General features: G+C 38.5%; 1 protein-coding gene across 2 annotated transcripts in view; it reads left to right on the top strand.

Annotated features, from left to right (window-relative positions):
* The window catches only part of wnk4b (WNK lysine deficient protein kinase 4b), a 73130-nt gene that overhangs the window by 35126 nt on the left and 22277 nt on the right, over positions 1-15727 (top strand). Inside the window, exons 5-12 of one of the 2 annotated variants that reach the window (XM_065252739.2) lie at positions 8015-8103; positions 8663-8882; positions 9201-9603; positions 11686-11888; positions 12042-12115; positions 14400-14526; positions 14676-14792; positions 15436-15609. In XM_065252739.2, the coding sequence (XP_065108811.1) occupies positions 8015-8103; positions 8663-8882; positions 9201-9603; positions 11686-11888; positions 12042-12115; positions 14400-14526; positions 14676-14792; positions 15436-15609 (1407 nt within the window). Of the gene's footprint in view, positions 1-8014; positions 8104-8662; positions 8895-9200; positions 9604-11685; positions 11889-12041; positions 12116-14399; positions 14527-14675; positions 14793-15435; positions 15610-15727 lie in introns of both variants that reach the window. The other variant, XM_065252738.2, reaches the window with a different exon arrangement.

Below are 15727 nucleotides of genomic sequence, written 5' to 3'. Positions count from 1 at the left end.
ATATTTAATTGAATTTGTGCTTAAAACAAGCAAAATTATCTGCCAATGGAGTGAGGAAATTTTGCTTAAATTTAGTGTTTAAGAAAAAAAGAAAAAGTATTTTTAGATTTTTTTCTCACCCCATTGGCAGATATTTTTGCTTGTTTTAAGTTTAAATTTACTTAAATTGTATATTTTTTGTCTATAAACTAGACTTAGTTTCTTAAGTCATTTTGCTCATCAAGAAAAGGCATCTTAATTCAAGATTTTTTTTAGATATTTCTACTGATAACAAGACAAAAATACAAAGTAAGAAAGTCATTTTTTGCAGTGTATGTACTCTCTGAACACCAAAGATTTCTTTGACATCTTAAAAAAGTCTTGTGAAATGTCCCCTTTAAACTCAAGTTTAAAATAATACCCCCCATAAATCTTAAAAATAACAAAAATGGTTCTTCTATGGCATCACTGAGAAAGACCGTCTTTAAAGATTTACAAAATCTGTTTCAGGCATTCAAATACTTCTGTGATTTTCATTGTATCAACAGCATCAGATTGAATTCATTATTGAATTGGATCTTTTTATTGTTTTGTCTTGAATTTTTAGTGCCTTATAAAAGAATACCTTGTCGCAGACGATTACGCGCTTAGAATTGGACTTTGGTCATACGATTCATCTAAACTAGATCTCAGTTGTTCCAGTAATGCCATGCTGTTGTTATTATGGCTGCAACTAATAAAGAGTAACACGATTAGTGTCTCTTACAGATGAATCTGGCTGCTTTATTGCCATGGGGACAGATCGGTTCTCTCGAGGTTGTGGGGGCGATGGGACCAAACTTCCACATGCGAGGGCAATGGTTCACGTAACATGCAAATCAAAAGAGCTATGAATAGACCATATACGCGTCACTGTGTATCCTACGCATAAGCATGGATTAAACTTTAATGAACTGTCAACCCGTTAAACATTTATAGCGTATTGTGTTTATCTAAACAATCAGTAGAGGAACAAGCAGCTGATTAATTGTGTGATTAAATTTGCATAGGATCTCCAGTGAATCAGCATGGACAGAAAGATTTCAGGACCATTGATTTTTGCTAAGAGTATTTGTGGAGCCAGTGATGTCACTATTTTTTTTATCTAAAGCTCAGGAGAAAATACAACCACAAATACTTCATGAACAAATACAGGCCTGCATTTCTACCCTGACCACTTCAGTTTCAAATACTGGAAATTAAGGTCGTCAATGCTCATCATTTGGTGGCAAGCGCATGCTTTGAATATTTTTATGTGACAAGTAATTGCCTTGGTTTACTGAAATGAGATGATTTTATGTGTAATGGAACCTGGGTTCAAATCTGGAGTAAAATATTTTTTCTGGATTTGTTTTAAGTCAGGCACAGTTTTTTTTTAATAGTTTATGAGATTGTATGTACTATTTTGTCATTTAAGTATTACCTTCGTCGCAGATCTATTTTTATTGAAAATTGCATCCAGATTTCCCTAAGGACCAGTGAACAGTTTCAATCCAAATCTGATGCTTTTCTGCCATCTTATTTGCGTTTGCATTTCATTTCTAACTTCTGATAGCCCAAGCGTTGTGCCACTGGCCGTTAATTCACCACATGCTGTTTTCCTGTTAAATGCACAGCGGCGCTGAAAGGTTTCCCATCTAACGTGAGGTAGGCACCCGGCGAGATGATGGTGGTCAATTAACTGAAGCGCAGGCGAAAATTGAGCCGGCCTCATCGCTGTAATAAAAAGCTTTCAGCTCGATTTATTGATGGCGTGAGTGTAAACCTTATAATTAACTCTCTGAGGTTGAGCCGCATGCGCCGCAAACTCTTTACTGTTCAATCTCTCTGCAAAGAAACTTAGATTACTCTGCTGATTTTGGACATACAGATATAATTTATACATCATTTAAAACATTACGTTTTTTTGTGCCCACTCCCAATAAAAACAAAATGTTGTGCTTTTCACAAAATTTTGAAAATAAATTAGATGCGCGTTCTGTTCTCTCTCACTAAGTGGAGTCCTTTTAGAAACGCGTCAGAAAGTTAAGTGTAACTTGACCAAATACTTGTCATACAAACAAAAGATAAATACTTGGAATGTCTGCTTTTAAATGATGTAAGTGAAATCGAAAACAGATATTGTCATTCAGTGTTAACTGTATAAGATGAGGGAGATGTACCGTCTTTCTCCTGTTACCTCATTATCTATGAGCTGAAATCGCCACGTCCTTGCCATTGAAGTAAAAGAGCAGAGACGATCCGTATGCATAGCTCTCTCCCACAGTCATGATCCAGTATCTCCATTCAGTTGTTTTATCCGAGTGCAGCAAACATGACATCTAAATCCTTATTTACTCGCGCCTGTTTCCTCACTAAAAGTCCTCTCCAGTAGTGAGTAATTTCTTTGTGCTGCCGTCAAACAATACACACGACGGGCACACAAGACATCATATTTGACGCACTTTGTGGTATTCTTATAAAAGACTCGATTGCAAACATCACATCTAAAATTTCTTTGTGCTGCTTTCACAAACAGCACGCGCCGGAGTAATGGCGTCTATAAACAAAAACGTATTGATAAGTTGACCACGCTCATCTCTTGTTGTGTTTGTACTATAATGATTACAAAAACACAAATAAGAGTCCAGACAATAATGGGCACTTCTTCTTTTGGCTTTTTACTCTAGACTACTAGATCCTGTTTTGAAAAGTCTTGTGAAAACATGTTTAGAACGAGTTTTATGGACTTGAATCAGTGACTTAAAATTTAGCTTTTTTCAAACACCACGCATAAACATTTTTCTGTCAAAAATACAAACATGTACGTACATGCGATCCCAGTTTGTCCTGAACACGGTGTTATGACACGTTTGTCATTATTATGTTTTTAAGCACCTGAAAAAGCACAAATGTCAATGCTGGTCAAAACTTCCCCAGGGCCCTAAAACCCCTTAAACCTCAGAGGGTTAATGTTGCCCCTAAAATGAACGAAGATCCAGCTTAACTAATCTGCGTTCTCATGCGGAAACACTTACCTGTGAGCTACTCTGTGCTTTAACACCTGGTGTTTACAGGTCTTGTGTTTATTTGGATAGCTTGTTTTTGGTTTAATAATCATTTTCGAGAAGATGAACAACTTGCTTAGTTTGTGAAGTTACCATGCTGGTAGATTGCATAGTGACTTTGTTTACAGGAGGCATCTTATGTTGACTTCCAAAAAGATGCCTGGACCCTGGGGAGGGTTTCATTGCTAAGAGAGGATTTTCTTTTAGAGACTCGTGTATTGTTTTGTAATATTTGTCTCAAGATGTTTCTTGTATTCTTAACAAAAAATACTTGCATGATAATTGTTGGCAGGCATTAAGAGTGTATAGATTTTAAATAATGTGGATAGCATAGCTAAAATATTTTGCTTTGCGGTGAATTTGATGTTAAATTTGATGACTTGTCTCTATCTTGTCATGTTGAAAAAAATGTAAAATATGCCATTTAGATAATCCAGTCCCTCCAGAAAAACGTGATTATGCGATCGCATGATTTAATGCATAATCAGCCAAAGTCCGCATATTTATGCGGGAGCCGCATTTTTTCAATTACGCAGCACTTTTGCAGCATAAATTGCAGATTTCCTTGCACAAAATATGTGGGCTTGCATGATTTCAAAATACCCGCATTTGCGTAGCAAAAAAAATCACATATATCTTAGCAGAAAATTGAAAAATGTTCACACAAGCGCAGCCATGTCCCCTGTTGCAATGGGAACGTTGTGAAGTGACTGAACATTATTGAAAAGCTGCAAACCCCATCTGCAGTTTTTGCAAATTCCCACAATTTCATAAAATAAAATTGCATAAATATCATGCATATTCCATCGCATTTTTTAAGAAAACGGGCCACAAAATCGAGGATTTTTGCTTGCAACAATTACAAAAAAACTCTGCATTTTTCTGGAAGGACTGATAATCACAGTTTTAAGGAGTAAAATGATATACCACAGGAGGACTTTAAGAAATTTTTCTGGGGACACATGTAAGCTAACTGTTTTGTTTTTGTGTTTTGCCTCAGAATATCTAAAAAAAGCTTTTTTTTATTTGCCCTCCATCTAATGTCATTGCTTTCCAGAGAAAACATATTATAAATATTATAGAGATCTTGTTTGTGATTCTACTACAGAGAGAGAGTTCTGGGTTAGACTTCGATTGTAATTGTGGAGGTTGTTAAAAGCTTAAAAGAAGCCTTTGTGTGTGTAGATGAAATCTGTTTTTAAGTACCAGGGGGCAGAAGACCATCATATATTTCCTGTGCCTCTTTTTGCTGGATGTAATTTTGGCTGGTCTTGCAAGCGTGACGTAATTAATCTTCCTCGAGGCATTGGAGAAAAAGAGGAAGGTGGGAAAATGAGAACTATTAAGGAAACATACAGGGGGAATATTGAGAAGAAACAAAACATTTGGCTCTCAAAATGGTCTCAGAGGGTCTTCACAGAAGGGACTGATGTCATCAGTAGGCGTCTAACCAATAATGGATGCATAAAAATGTTATCAACGGCAAAAACGTTACAATAATCTGATATGAAAGCCTGCAAGATGACTTTGTTCCAAGGGGAAGAATTTGTGCCCCACCCCTCTTTGCGTTCAATTGCACCTCTGTTTTGTATTTTTCCTTTCCTTCTTAACCTTTCAATGGGTCTATTATCTGAAGCATCGTGGTTACGTCAATAAGTTCCTCTCTGTGTATTCTGGGCAACTTAGAACATAAAGGTAGCTGCAGGAACATGGATCTAATCCATAATACATTTTAACAGTCAATTTGTATGCCAGTGGTCTTGGCTGGCAGAACGCAGAAATTACGTCTGAACTTTCTCCCTTGAGTATTTCAACCCAAGTACACTATTTCAAGCGATGATTTGATCATTTGAGTACAACATACACTTAGTCACATGCGGTAAATTGCGGTAAAAATCACCAAGACAACGCTGTCCTCTACATAGGATAAAACAATTGTTGTTTAATGCTTCACTGCTACACATTTTTAATGGCTTCATTTAGCTCTTCAACTTAGGTTAGTTTTTTTGGCTATTAGAATGGAATTTCTTATCATCAAAGGGTTTACATGATAAAAACAGGAAAGTTTTCCTTTTATAGGGCACATACTATACAAAATCCACTTTAACAAGGTGTTTGGACATAAGTGTGTATTGGCAGTGTGAACACAACAACCTTACAATGAAAAAAATCCACCCCCTTCTTTTTTAATCCCCATTAAACCAAAGCAGTCTCATTAGACATGCTGTTTTGATTCTCTTGTTAATGTGATGTCATACTGATTAAGCCCCACCCATGGCGACTGACTGACTGGTTAAATTTACCTAAAGCTTTTCTAAATGTGTTTGTTAGCAGGTGTAGCAGCGCTAATGCAAATAAAGATCCTATTGTCTCAGACTGTATTCACAGGAATCAGATTTACTTTTAACCGAAAGCAGTAGCTCATTTGCATTCAAAGGTACAGAGTTAAAAACAGCGCTTTTGTTGCTCCCACCTAAATAGCAGCATTTAGGACAAATGACCTGTGGGGTGTTTTGAGCTGAAACTTCACAGACACATTCTAGGCACACCTGAGACTTATTACATCTTGTAAAAATGCATAATTTGTGCCCTTTAACCTCCTAAGACCCAAGCTTTGGTTTGGCTTGCATTTTAGATTTTTTTCCAGCTATTTGTGGTTAGGAGAGAACCTGTGGCAGCCGGTGACTTCTTTTTTCGAGGGCGCTCGATGCAAAGTTCTTCACAACATGTATATATTCCATCATGTGTGTGGTTCCTTATTTTTAAAATATGTGTTAGTAGTGTGCCGGTATCAAAATTGGTGATGACGTTTATGACGTTAGTGAAATGTGACGGTTCGTAACATCACCGTCGGTTGTTGGGGGGGGTCATTTTGCTTGTGGATTGACGCGAAAGTGTAATTTTACCTTAAAATCATGAATGTGATGTCAAGTGTGTTTTTAACAGTAATGACTTTAAGCAATTTAACAGAAAGCAATGACATATTTAAAAACAATGTTGCCAGAAGACTGCGCTGTCATTCACTCTCTGCCCAGCATAAATGAATCCATGAATTATGAATTATTACACGGACCAGAACAGCACGAAAACTATGTAGATTAAACAAATCACAGATATATAAATTACACTGACCTTCAAAAAGCATGTTGAAGACGTTTTACTCATAAATGCATGTAAATTAAATTATTAAATTTAATTGTTTTTAATTAGTATTTAAACATTCTTTATGATAAAGATGTTTTTTTATATTTTAATAAGACGGTTTTGGCGGTTATAGAGTCTAATGACGGTGTTCAACTATAACCGTCGGTCTCACCGTTATATAATAACCGGCACACCCTTACGGCGCATTCACATGGGGCGTAAGCGTTGACGCTTCCCATTCACTTTTAATGGGTGACGTCAAGCGTTGGCGAACTGAATTGTGGATCCGTCTGCGCCGCGTCAGTGCCGTTGCTCGCGGCAGAAGTTGAACATTTCTCAACTTTTCAAGCGGCAATGCGTGCGTCAGCCAATCATGTCGCCTTATGCAAATAACCTAGGCAGAGCCAGCCAATTACGTTTATGGAAGACCGGAGCTTGTGTTGCGGCCACAGTGATTGGCTGTTGGCCACGCTTCAGACAAGCCTTCCGTTAAGCGTTAACGCTTACGCCCCGTGTGAATGTACCGTTATATGTGTTCTGCGCTTCCAGAGATCCTATGTGCATCACGTGTCTTGTCAAAAAAAGTGCCTGCTGCAGACTTGTCTAAAGGGTTTATGATAAAAAAAACACTCGGGTTTGCCATAATCTCAAGTGTAATCAGAGTTTACTGTTATTAAGGGAGTGTCTTGCAGTAAACACGTGGGCAGCAGGCACTTATTTTGACAAAACACGTGATGCACACAGGACGCGCAGAACACATATTTTGAAAAAAGGAACCACACACGACACTCCAAACACTTATTTTGAATTGGCGCCCCTCGGTCATAAGCCGCCACTGGGAAGAACCAATTAATATAATAACCAATCATTTTTCTTTGAACATGAAGCAGTGTTATTGTCCATGTTTGGTTTCCAGTTACACAAAATTAATTATAATAGTGCAAACAATTAAAAAATGTGATGTCCACGTATATGTGGACACACCAGGTCCTAAAGCGGCAAATGTTGTAATCTTTGTTGGAGACATGTTAATAAACTCAGTATCTTGGGCAGCACAAACACAGTCCTGCAGGCCAACTGTGCTTTGGTTATACTCGCGCATGCCTATAAACTAAATTAACACATGCATTGAGGGTTTGCATGGAGACGACAGGGTGCCATTTACAAAAACGCCAAACCTTCAAACGTTTACATATTCAGGACCCCGAAACGCCATTGTCATGTCGCATAAATCCCATTTTTATTTGAAAGTGCTGTGTAAACCTCCCCTAAATTAAAGAGTAATAAACATTCATTCTCACAGAGTGACTATACTAGGCAGTCCTAGTAAGATGCTCTGTTCAGCCCACAAGGACTAAACGTACTCCTGCCAGCATGTGTTTTTGTGACTAAATATATTTGTGCAATGTGTACAATAGCAGCATACAGCTATTGAAATGCCCAGTGTACTCTTCTGTAAAATAACTATTGTGTTATTTCAACGATGCATTGGCTAAATGATAATATATACATTGATTTTCTATTTGGTTCCTTTTAAAGGATGTTTTAGGATAACCTTTAGTCTTACATACTGTATGAGCTGAGCACACACAGATCTCACAGCAGCGTGAATAATACACTGAACCTGTATGACAGACTGCACACACGTAATTGACAGGCGTACACACATCGCCAAAATTGTTTTCCCCATTATAGTAAAGCTTCACTCTAGACTGGAATTTCTGCCACTGCCGTCCATCAAAGTGATTGACACGTGTGACATTTAAAATGAACCTTTTAAAATGATTTCTCTCTCTGTTTCTCAGGGCATGAAACCTGACAGTTTTTTCAAAGTGAAGGTCCCTGAATTAAAAGAGATCATCGAAGGCTGCATACGGATGAACAAAGATGAAAGGTAACTGAAAGGGTCCTTTGGCAATGAGCAAATAACTTCAAGGGCGTGTATGTGTGCTCGCACCCGCCAGACGGGTTTGTGCAATGTGCTGTTTTAAATAACAATACGCGCACATTCTTGTCCTTTTGACATTTAGGCGGCATCATGCAGAAAGCCCTGCATGCCACTATTTTTCTTACTCAGCTGCACCGGCTGTTATTTCTGTTCTGGCCTACATTGATCAGATGAAACATGATTACAGCATCAACAGCGTCCAAGATGCTGACATTAACGCTTTTCAGATGTTGCTGGGTTAGTGAGGCATGAAATCCCCCCCCCCCAAACAAACTGAGGGCTTATGGGTCACATCAACCACAATCGCATAATGGCTGTGGTTGGGGTTACTTGCACAGTTCAAGCTTTGGAAGTCATGCATGAATTGAAGTTTGCATAAATGCCAGTGGTTGGCATTTCATCATCATTTTATCTCATTTTCTGTCCTATTTATAGTATAGTATTTAACTAAAACACATAAGTTGTATGTGGTTTTTTGTTTAATCACTGTTTATATCTTGTTTAGATACACCATACAGGACCTGTTAGAGCACACCTTCTTCCAGGAAAATAATGGTGTCCGTGTGGAGTTGGCTGAGGAAGATGACATGGTGAAGTCCGGTCTTAAACTGTGGCTTCGAATGGACGACACCAAGAAGCTCCATGGCAAATACAAGGACAATAACGCTATTGAGTTCCTGTTCGAACTCTACAAGGACGTCCCGGAGGAGGTGGCGCAGGAGATGGTGAGATCTGAGGTCACAATTTGGTTTCTTAAATGGACCAAAATTATTCGCACATCTATCATTGGGCAGTGGTGCTGCTGGTTGTGCAGAAATTGCACATCTATAAAAATCTTTTAATTTAAATTATGTATGAATTGGACCATTTATAGTGGTTAGCATTATAAGAACATCTACATTCTGTGAGACTTAAGTAATGGTTTAAAGGCTTTTCAACACATGCCAAGAAGCACTTTGATGTGATGTGTATGATTTAAAATACCATTTTGTCTCTTTGATACATTCTTTCTATTTCTAAATGACTTATTTCTCATCCTTCAGGTTGTTCTTGGCTTCGTCTGTGAAGCCGACTACAAGCTCGTGGCCAAAGCCATCCGTGACCGCGTCACCACCACCAAACGCCAACGGGAGAAACTCAGACGGCAAGCCGAAGAGGCGCAGAGGAGGCGTCAGGAGGAGGTAATTGAGGAGGAACCAGAATCCACTGTTGAAATCGAACCTTCGGTTTCCAGCCCACCACCTCCTAAGCCTCTTACTGAGACCCCCACATCCACTACGACTCAAGCTCCGCCCACAGTCACAGTATCTGGCCCTGTTACTTTTCCTGCAAATGAATCTATGGATTCTGGATTCAACGCCAGTTTTGCCACCGAATTTGAAGAACCGGACGCAGACCAACGGCAGCACTTCAACATACATAATGCCAGCTACTCCTCAGCGACATGTGAGTTTAAGTGTTTGCATTAAAGGCGAGGTGCGTGATTTTTGAAAAACACTTTGGAAAAGGGAGTCGGGTCGACTACCAAAACACACTTGTAGCCAATCAGCTGTAAGGGGCGTGTCTACTAAACAACATCAGTGCTTGGGTTGCGTATGTGTGGGGCGGGTCTATCAAATGAAGGTCCAGATTCTATTGGGGTAGGGTCGTGTTTGTTTAGGTGATTTCAAATGTCAACATTGGCTTTCAGAGATCATGCACCCGCCCCTTTAATACACGGAGACTGGCACAAATATTCACAAACATCCCCGTACGAAAATTAACCATGTTCTTTTTTTGTGGCAAAAGTGTAGTAACCATGTTTTTTTGGTGTATTGAGTACTATCTACTAGCAACGGCATGGTTTTACTACAGTAACAATGGTTTAATCATGGTTTTTGAAAATTATGGGTATCAAAACCATGGTTATTTTGTGGCTATCATGGCTTTACTACAGTAACCATGTTTTTTGGTTTTAACTGTAGTAAAACCATGGTTAATTTTCGTTTTGGGTCTACTGGGTCCACACAAATTCATTAATTGGATACATTTTTCTGGCTGCGTTGTAAGATTTTCCGAAATCAGATCTGCTGTTGATCTGTTGCCTTTTTTCCACACATGAGTCCTCATGTTTACCAGCATAACCGAGTAAAATCCTCTGACCATGAAGCACACACAAAATGCTTGTTTTCACAGAAGTGTTTTTGTCCGTTTACTTCCTAACCATATTTCAGGGCAAAATTAGTGCCCAAAAGTGAACAAACCTCCTTTGAGGACAACCTTATTTGCAAAAGGCTATAAAAACATAATAAAATGCAGAAAATGCAGAAAAAATTCTGTCGGGGTTTAGGTTTTAGTTTTTGTAACTAGCTATGAATAAAATCAATAGAAGTGCATCTCTCTGTTTACCCAACTGAAAAATCCAGATAAGACCAGCATAAGCTGGTGAGCTGGTTTTAGCTGGACTCCCAGCTTGGTTTTAGCTGGTTTTGCTGGGGTAGCAAGCTGGTCTAGCTGTGTTTTAGTCACTTTTTATGCTGGTCTTAGCTGGATTTTTCAGTAGGGTAGTAAATCTGTGAGTGTTTGTGTGACACTTGCTGAATACTTGTGATGGGTGTTCTCACAAATATATTTAAAGGGGTCAAAAAAATGTGCCGTTTAAAGTTATTATCCCCTTCTGACATCACAGGGGGAGACAAATTTCAATGACCTATTTTTTTCACATGCTTGACAATGGTTTACCAAAACTAAAGTACTGGGTTGATCTTTTCACATTTTTTAAGTTGATAGAAGCACTGGGACCCAATTATGGCACTTAAACATTGAAAAAGTCAGATTTTCATGATATGTCCTCTTTAAATGTAAAAAACTGAACTCATTTGAAGTGGTCCTCACAATCTGAAATGTATCATTTCACTAATAATAATGTCAGCATTTACATTGAGGCATTTAGCTGAAGCTTTTATTTAAAGCCACCTACAAACATGAGGAAAAGCACTAAAATGATAAACATGTTTTTGCTCTACAGAAGGTCAGGTTTAAGGATAGTTAGGGGTGTGGTATTGTAAATAACATTATCTTATTTTGAAGTCTTGTTTGTGTATAGGACATTCTCACTAATATATCTTTCAAGGTCTCTGGTTGTAAGTCACATGTTATTCTATGACCAATCACATTGATTTACTTTTCAGTAGAAAAACAGTCACTATATTGTATGTCTGCATGCATTCATTATTACAAGACCATGCATCTGCATTTCAAGTACTGTATATTTACCAACTTACAGTACATAGCAATTTAGCAGTCAATGTGAAATGAGGTTTGAATGTAAAGCCTGTATAGGTCTGTGTATCTTTCCACCTGTACATTTGAATCTGTCTGTCTCTTTCATGGATTTTGGAAGTGTTTATGTGGACATTGAATTGGATAAATGTTTGGGAAAGATCTGGAGCCTTATTAGTATACACACAATGTCTCTGTGCACTTTAATAGCAGCTATTTAAACAATCACTCATGACTTCTTTTGTTGATTTTTGGTGACCATGGCAGCTGATTGTGAGACAGATGGTTACCTCAGCTCCTCTGGGCTTCAGGAAGCGTCTGAAAGCCGTCCTCCTGTGGTAAACCAACCCGCCACGGCTTCACAACCAACCGGTGGAACGCCTCATGCGGAAGCCCCACCCGTTGAAGCTCCACCCACAGAAGCCCCTACCACTCTGGCTGAACCAATCCCAGCTCTTCGTTATCCCTCTGTAGGTAGCCCCATACAGAGTCACGGCTCAAACTGAAAGACTAACTTTGCTTTATTAAAACATTGCTTTATTATGTTAATGTTTATTTTAATTATCAGGTTGATCAAGTTAAATCTTATATGCAAATAATTTCCGCTATTGGTTTACCCACAGAGCTTTGCTGTCTGCCAAAATCCAGAGAGGGCGCAGTCAGGCAGCGCCAGCGGCTTTTCCTCTCCTGTCGACAGGTAATCGAAGGGATCATACAGTAGAGAAGCTACAATGATTTGTTAGATTTCTTTATTGTTTGTTCTCATGAAAAGCAACATTTGGTCAACCCCAGCTGTTAAAAAAAGAGAAAAATTATGTTTTATATTGTATTATTATATGGGGCAGTTTCCTGTACCGGGCTTATCATAGTCCCAGACTAAAATACATGTTTGAGCTGCCTTCATTTAAAAACAAATTGCACTGACGTATTTAAACATATATAACTAAGGCCTAGTCCTAGATGGATCTAAAACCTGTCTGGGAAACCCCTATATATGTACCCCCAAAGTTATTTTGAATTATTGGTCTGGATCAGTCCAGTCCCAGCCATCAGATCTATTCTTACCAATCAATTTTGCACCACGTTCACATGCTCTGGTTTAAGTGCTGTATCGTAGAGCAGGTCTTATAGGTGGTGACTCACATACACAAAGTACGGTGGTAATGCATTAATGGTAATGATTAGGCTCAGGGGAGCAATTTCCTGTAAAGGCCATTTCTGTAGGAACCTTGACGACAGCAAGCAAATGTAGCGTATAGTCAAATTTCATTATAGTAAATTAACTCAACCTAATATATCCCGAATTACGTGACCTTCTCGTGCTAATGGTAAATCAATTAAAGCAAAGTTGTGTGAAGTTCAGAAAAGCGAAATGTCACAAACAGCGAGAGGGAAGATTTTCTTAGTAATTTCTGGTGCCGTTTATTTGCATTCGCCGTTTGCGTTGTTTTGGCACCCGATTCGCCTAATGAATTATGCAAATCAGCTATCCATGCAAACACTCACTAAAATATCTTTTTAATGATTTTAGGCATTTTTTATTTGTCACTTTCCACAAGTGTTAATTCATTAAAAGGCAAATAGCGCTTTTAGGGTACTGTATGTGTGCCAAGGCGTTTTCGCATGCGGCCAGCGTATGTTTTCATTTTAATTTAATGAAAGCTCCATGCTTTTTTTGTTCTGTGTCCAGCGTTGAAAAATGTTTACCTTTAGTAAAACCGCTTAGCTCATCAATTTTACATTTCACTCAGCCGTCCAATCACAGTTGAGGAGGGGCGGGACAAATACCACATCAAATAATTTGCGCAATGACTGATAAACAAAAGCCAAGTATTACAGAAACCAGAGAGCTTAGCTTAAGAAATGCTGGCAAGTGCCCACAATTGGCATCTGCCTGCCGTTTTTAGCCACATTAAAACAATTTGGTGTACATGAAGAGTTTGGTTCTAAAACGCAATAAATCCATTGTGACAAATTTCGGTAAAAACATGTTTTCTATACGAAGAAAGTGACAAGATGAAAACCACTATTTTCTGTTACAAACTTTCACATAGCATCTTTAGGTTATAAAAACATCCATAATTAGATTTTCAAAGATTTATTATAAAAACTGATAATTTTTTCCACAAAATGCAATAAAGTTTATTTTTTCTAAATGCTATAAATCTATTGAATCAATGTATAAATGTGCATTCATCTTTGCTATGTTATATTCATTTAGTTGACGAGTGGTAAACACAGATTAAACATTAATGGCATTAATCAAAACACTTACTTTGTCATATTAAGATCACTGTCATTGCTGCCGTCACTAAGCTGTTTTGACAGCGATCAGCTCTAAAATGTTTTGGTCCTGCTCGATTTTCGTTGGCTTCGCGTAAAATAATAGAAAGTTTTTCATCAGATCCTCTGGGGTCAATGTGTTAGCATGACAGAAGCTTGATGCTGTCGGGAGAACAAGAAACAGCCACATTTTTCCGTCTCCCGAGTGCCTCTCACGTAAATTATTAAATGTTGATGGCTTACATTTCTTTCCCGTCACGGAAAACCACCATGCAATCAAAGTTTTATTTTGTTTTTGTTTGTTTGTTGATCACAAAGTACAAGATGAGGAAAACTAGGATTCCGTGTGTATTCCGCGCCGCCATTGTTGTTCACAATGCGTGAAAAGGTGCGCTGTGATTTGTTGAGCGGATTTATTGCATTCTGCAGAAAAGGGGGAGTGACGTTTATTGCGTTTTGAGAAAAAAGATAACAGAATAACACGGCGAATATTGGATTTTGCTTGAAATTAAGAATTTACTTTGAATACTGACCTGCTACTGTACTGATTTTGGCAGTTACTCATTTTTTTATGCCGTTTATTGGCGTTTTGGAACCAAACTCTTCACATGCCCCCTTAGAGTTTCATATTGCATCTATAATAAACTTAACTTGCATTAAAGTGACACATGTGTTCATATCGTGTAAACCATCTACAGCTACGCCTCTGATGTCACCTCCGGTTTGAGTGATGGAAACGAGGGCCTATCGGAGGTGGGTCAGAGCAAACGGACGGGGACCAAGCTTATCAGAAAGAGAACTCGCTCACGACTACGCATCACTGGAGTGAGTCACGAATCAACAAACAGTCCATTCATCAGTCCTCACCTCTCACTAACTATCTGTTTATGCAGATCACTACCATCCGAATCAAATGACAGTTGTGTTTTTTAATATACTTCCATAAAAAAACTTTCCGTATCTTTTTTGTGCAGCTGTCAGATAAAGTGGACCGGGTGGTGGAGTGTCAGCTGCAGACCCACAACAGTAAAATGGTGACGTTTAAATTCGACCTGGATGGAGACAACCCAGAAGATATTGCTACGGTGATGGTAAGATACAGTACAACATTATAATGTATAGTAATGAATTCACGTTTTATGTAAATCTAAAGAAAAAAATATGTTCCCTGTTTTTTCACTGTGCACTTGTCCCCCAATGGTCTGTACAGTTTTGGAGGCCATAGAGGACACTTCAGTGTACCGTGACAAGTGTTGATGTTTCAGCTTTTGTGTTTGTGTAAACTGTACAACCTCTAAAACCTCTTGTTGCCCATACATAACCCTTATTATGACAATGAACATTTTAAACCAGTACTCTTGTCTCCGTTCTGACATGTCAGCTTCTTCTGGTATATTTTTAACATTATTTGCTATATTCTTTAAATGTGTAGTAAATGTGATTTAATAATAAAGTTATCCACTACCTGGTCAGTTAGTACTGATATAAGCAGACATTATTAAACATTAGGATGAAGCCAGTGCGCTTATGTAAAATGTAGCATTTTTTTTGTAGTTGAGACACTGAAAATAGCTCTTATTAGCTGTTCTCTTTGGCTCAGCTGTGACCTAGTTGTTTTGATTTGTCTGTCAATGGCTGTGATCTTAAGACTGGATTAAGGACTCAGTTTAGAAACACAGGGCGACTTTAAATCAAATCAAATGAGTTAGCTTGTTTTTTTCCTTTGCCTTTTAGGTACATAATGAGTTTATCCTACCTGGGGAGAGGGAAGGATTCATCCACCGCATGAGAGACATCATTCGACGGGCCGAGGCTCTAATGAGGAAAGAACCTTTAGGACCTCTCAGTCCTGGAGATACATCAAACCTGCTGTACCTGAGCAGAGCCGAAACACTTTCTGCCTCACAGGTGTGTGTCCTTTGTCCTCAAATTTACTCTTATGGCCTTGGTTGCCATACAGGAAAGCAAGTTCAAGGACATAAAGGCAGATATGCAACACTGCCAAAAATAATATGTTTTGTGAGTC

The sequence above is a fragment of the Paramisgurnus dabryanus genome, chromosome 3, assembly GCF_030506205.2.
Source record: "Paramisgurnus dabryanus chromosome 3, PD_genome_1.1, whole genome shotgun sequence".
NCBI lineage: Eukaryota > Metazoa > Chordata > Actinopteri > Cypriniformes > Cobitidae > Paramisgurnus > Paramisgurnus dabryanus.
Note: the sequence above shows the minus strand (reverse complement) of the source record. Positions and strands in the feature narration are given on the sequence as shown.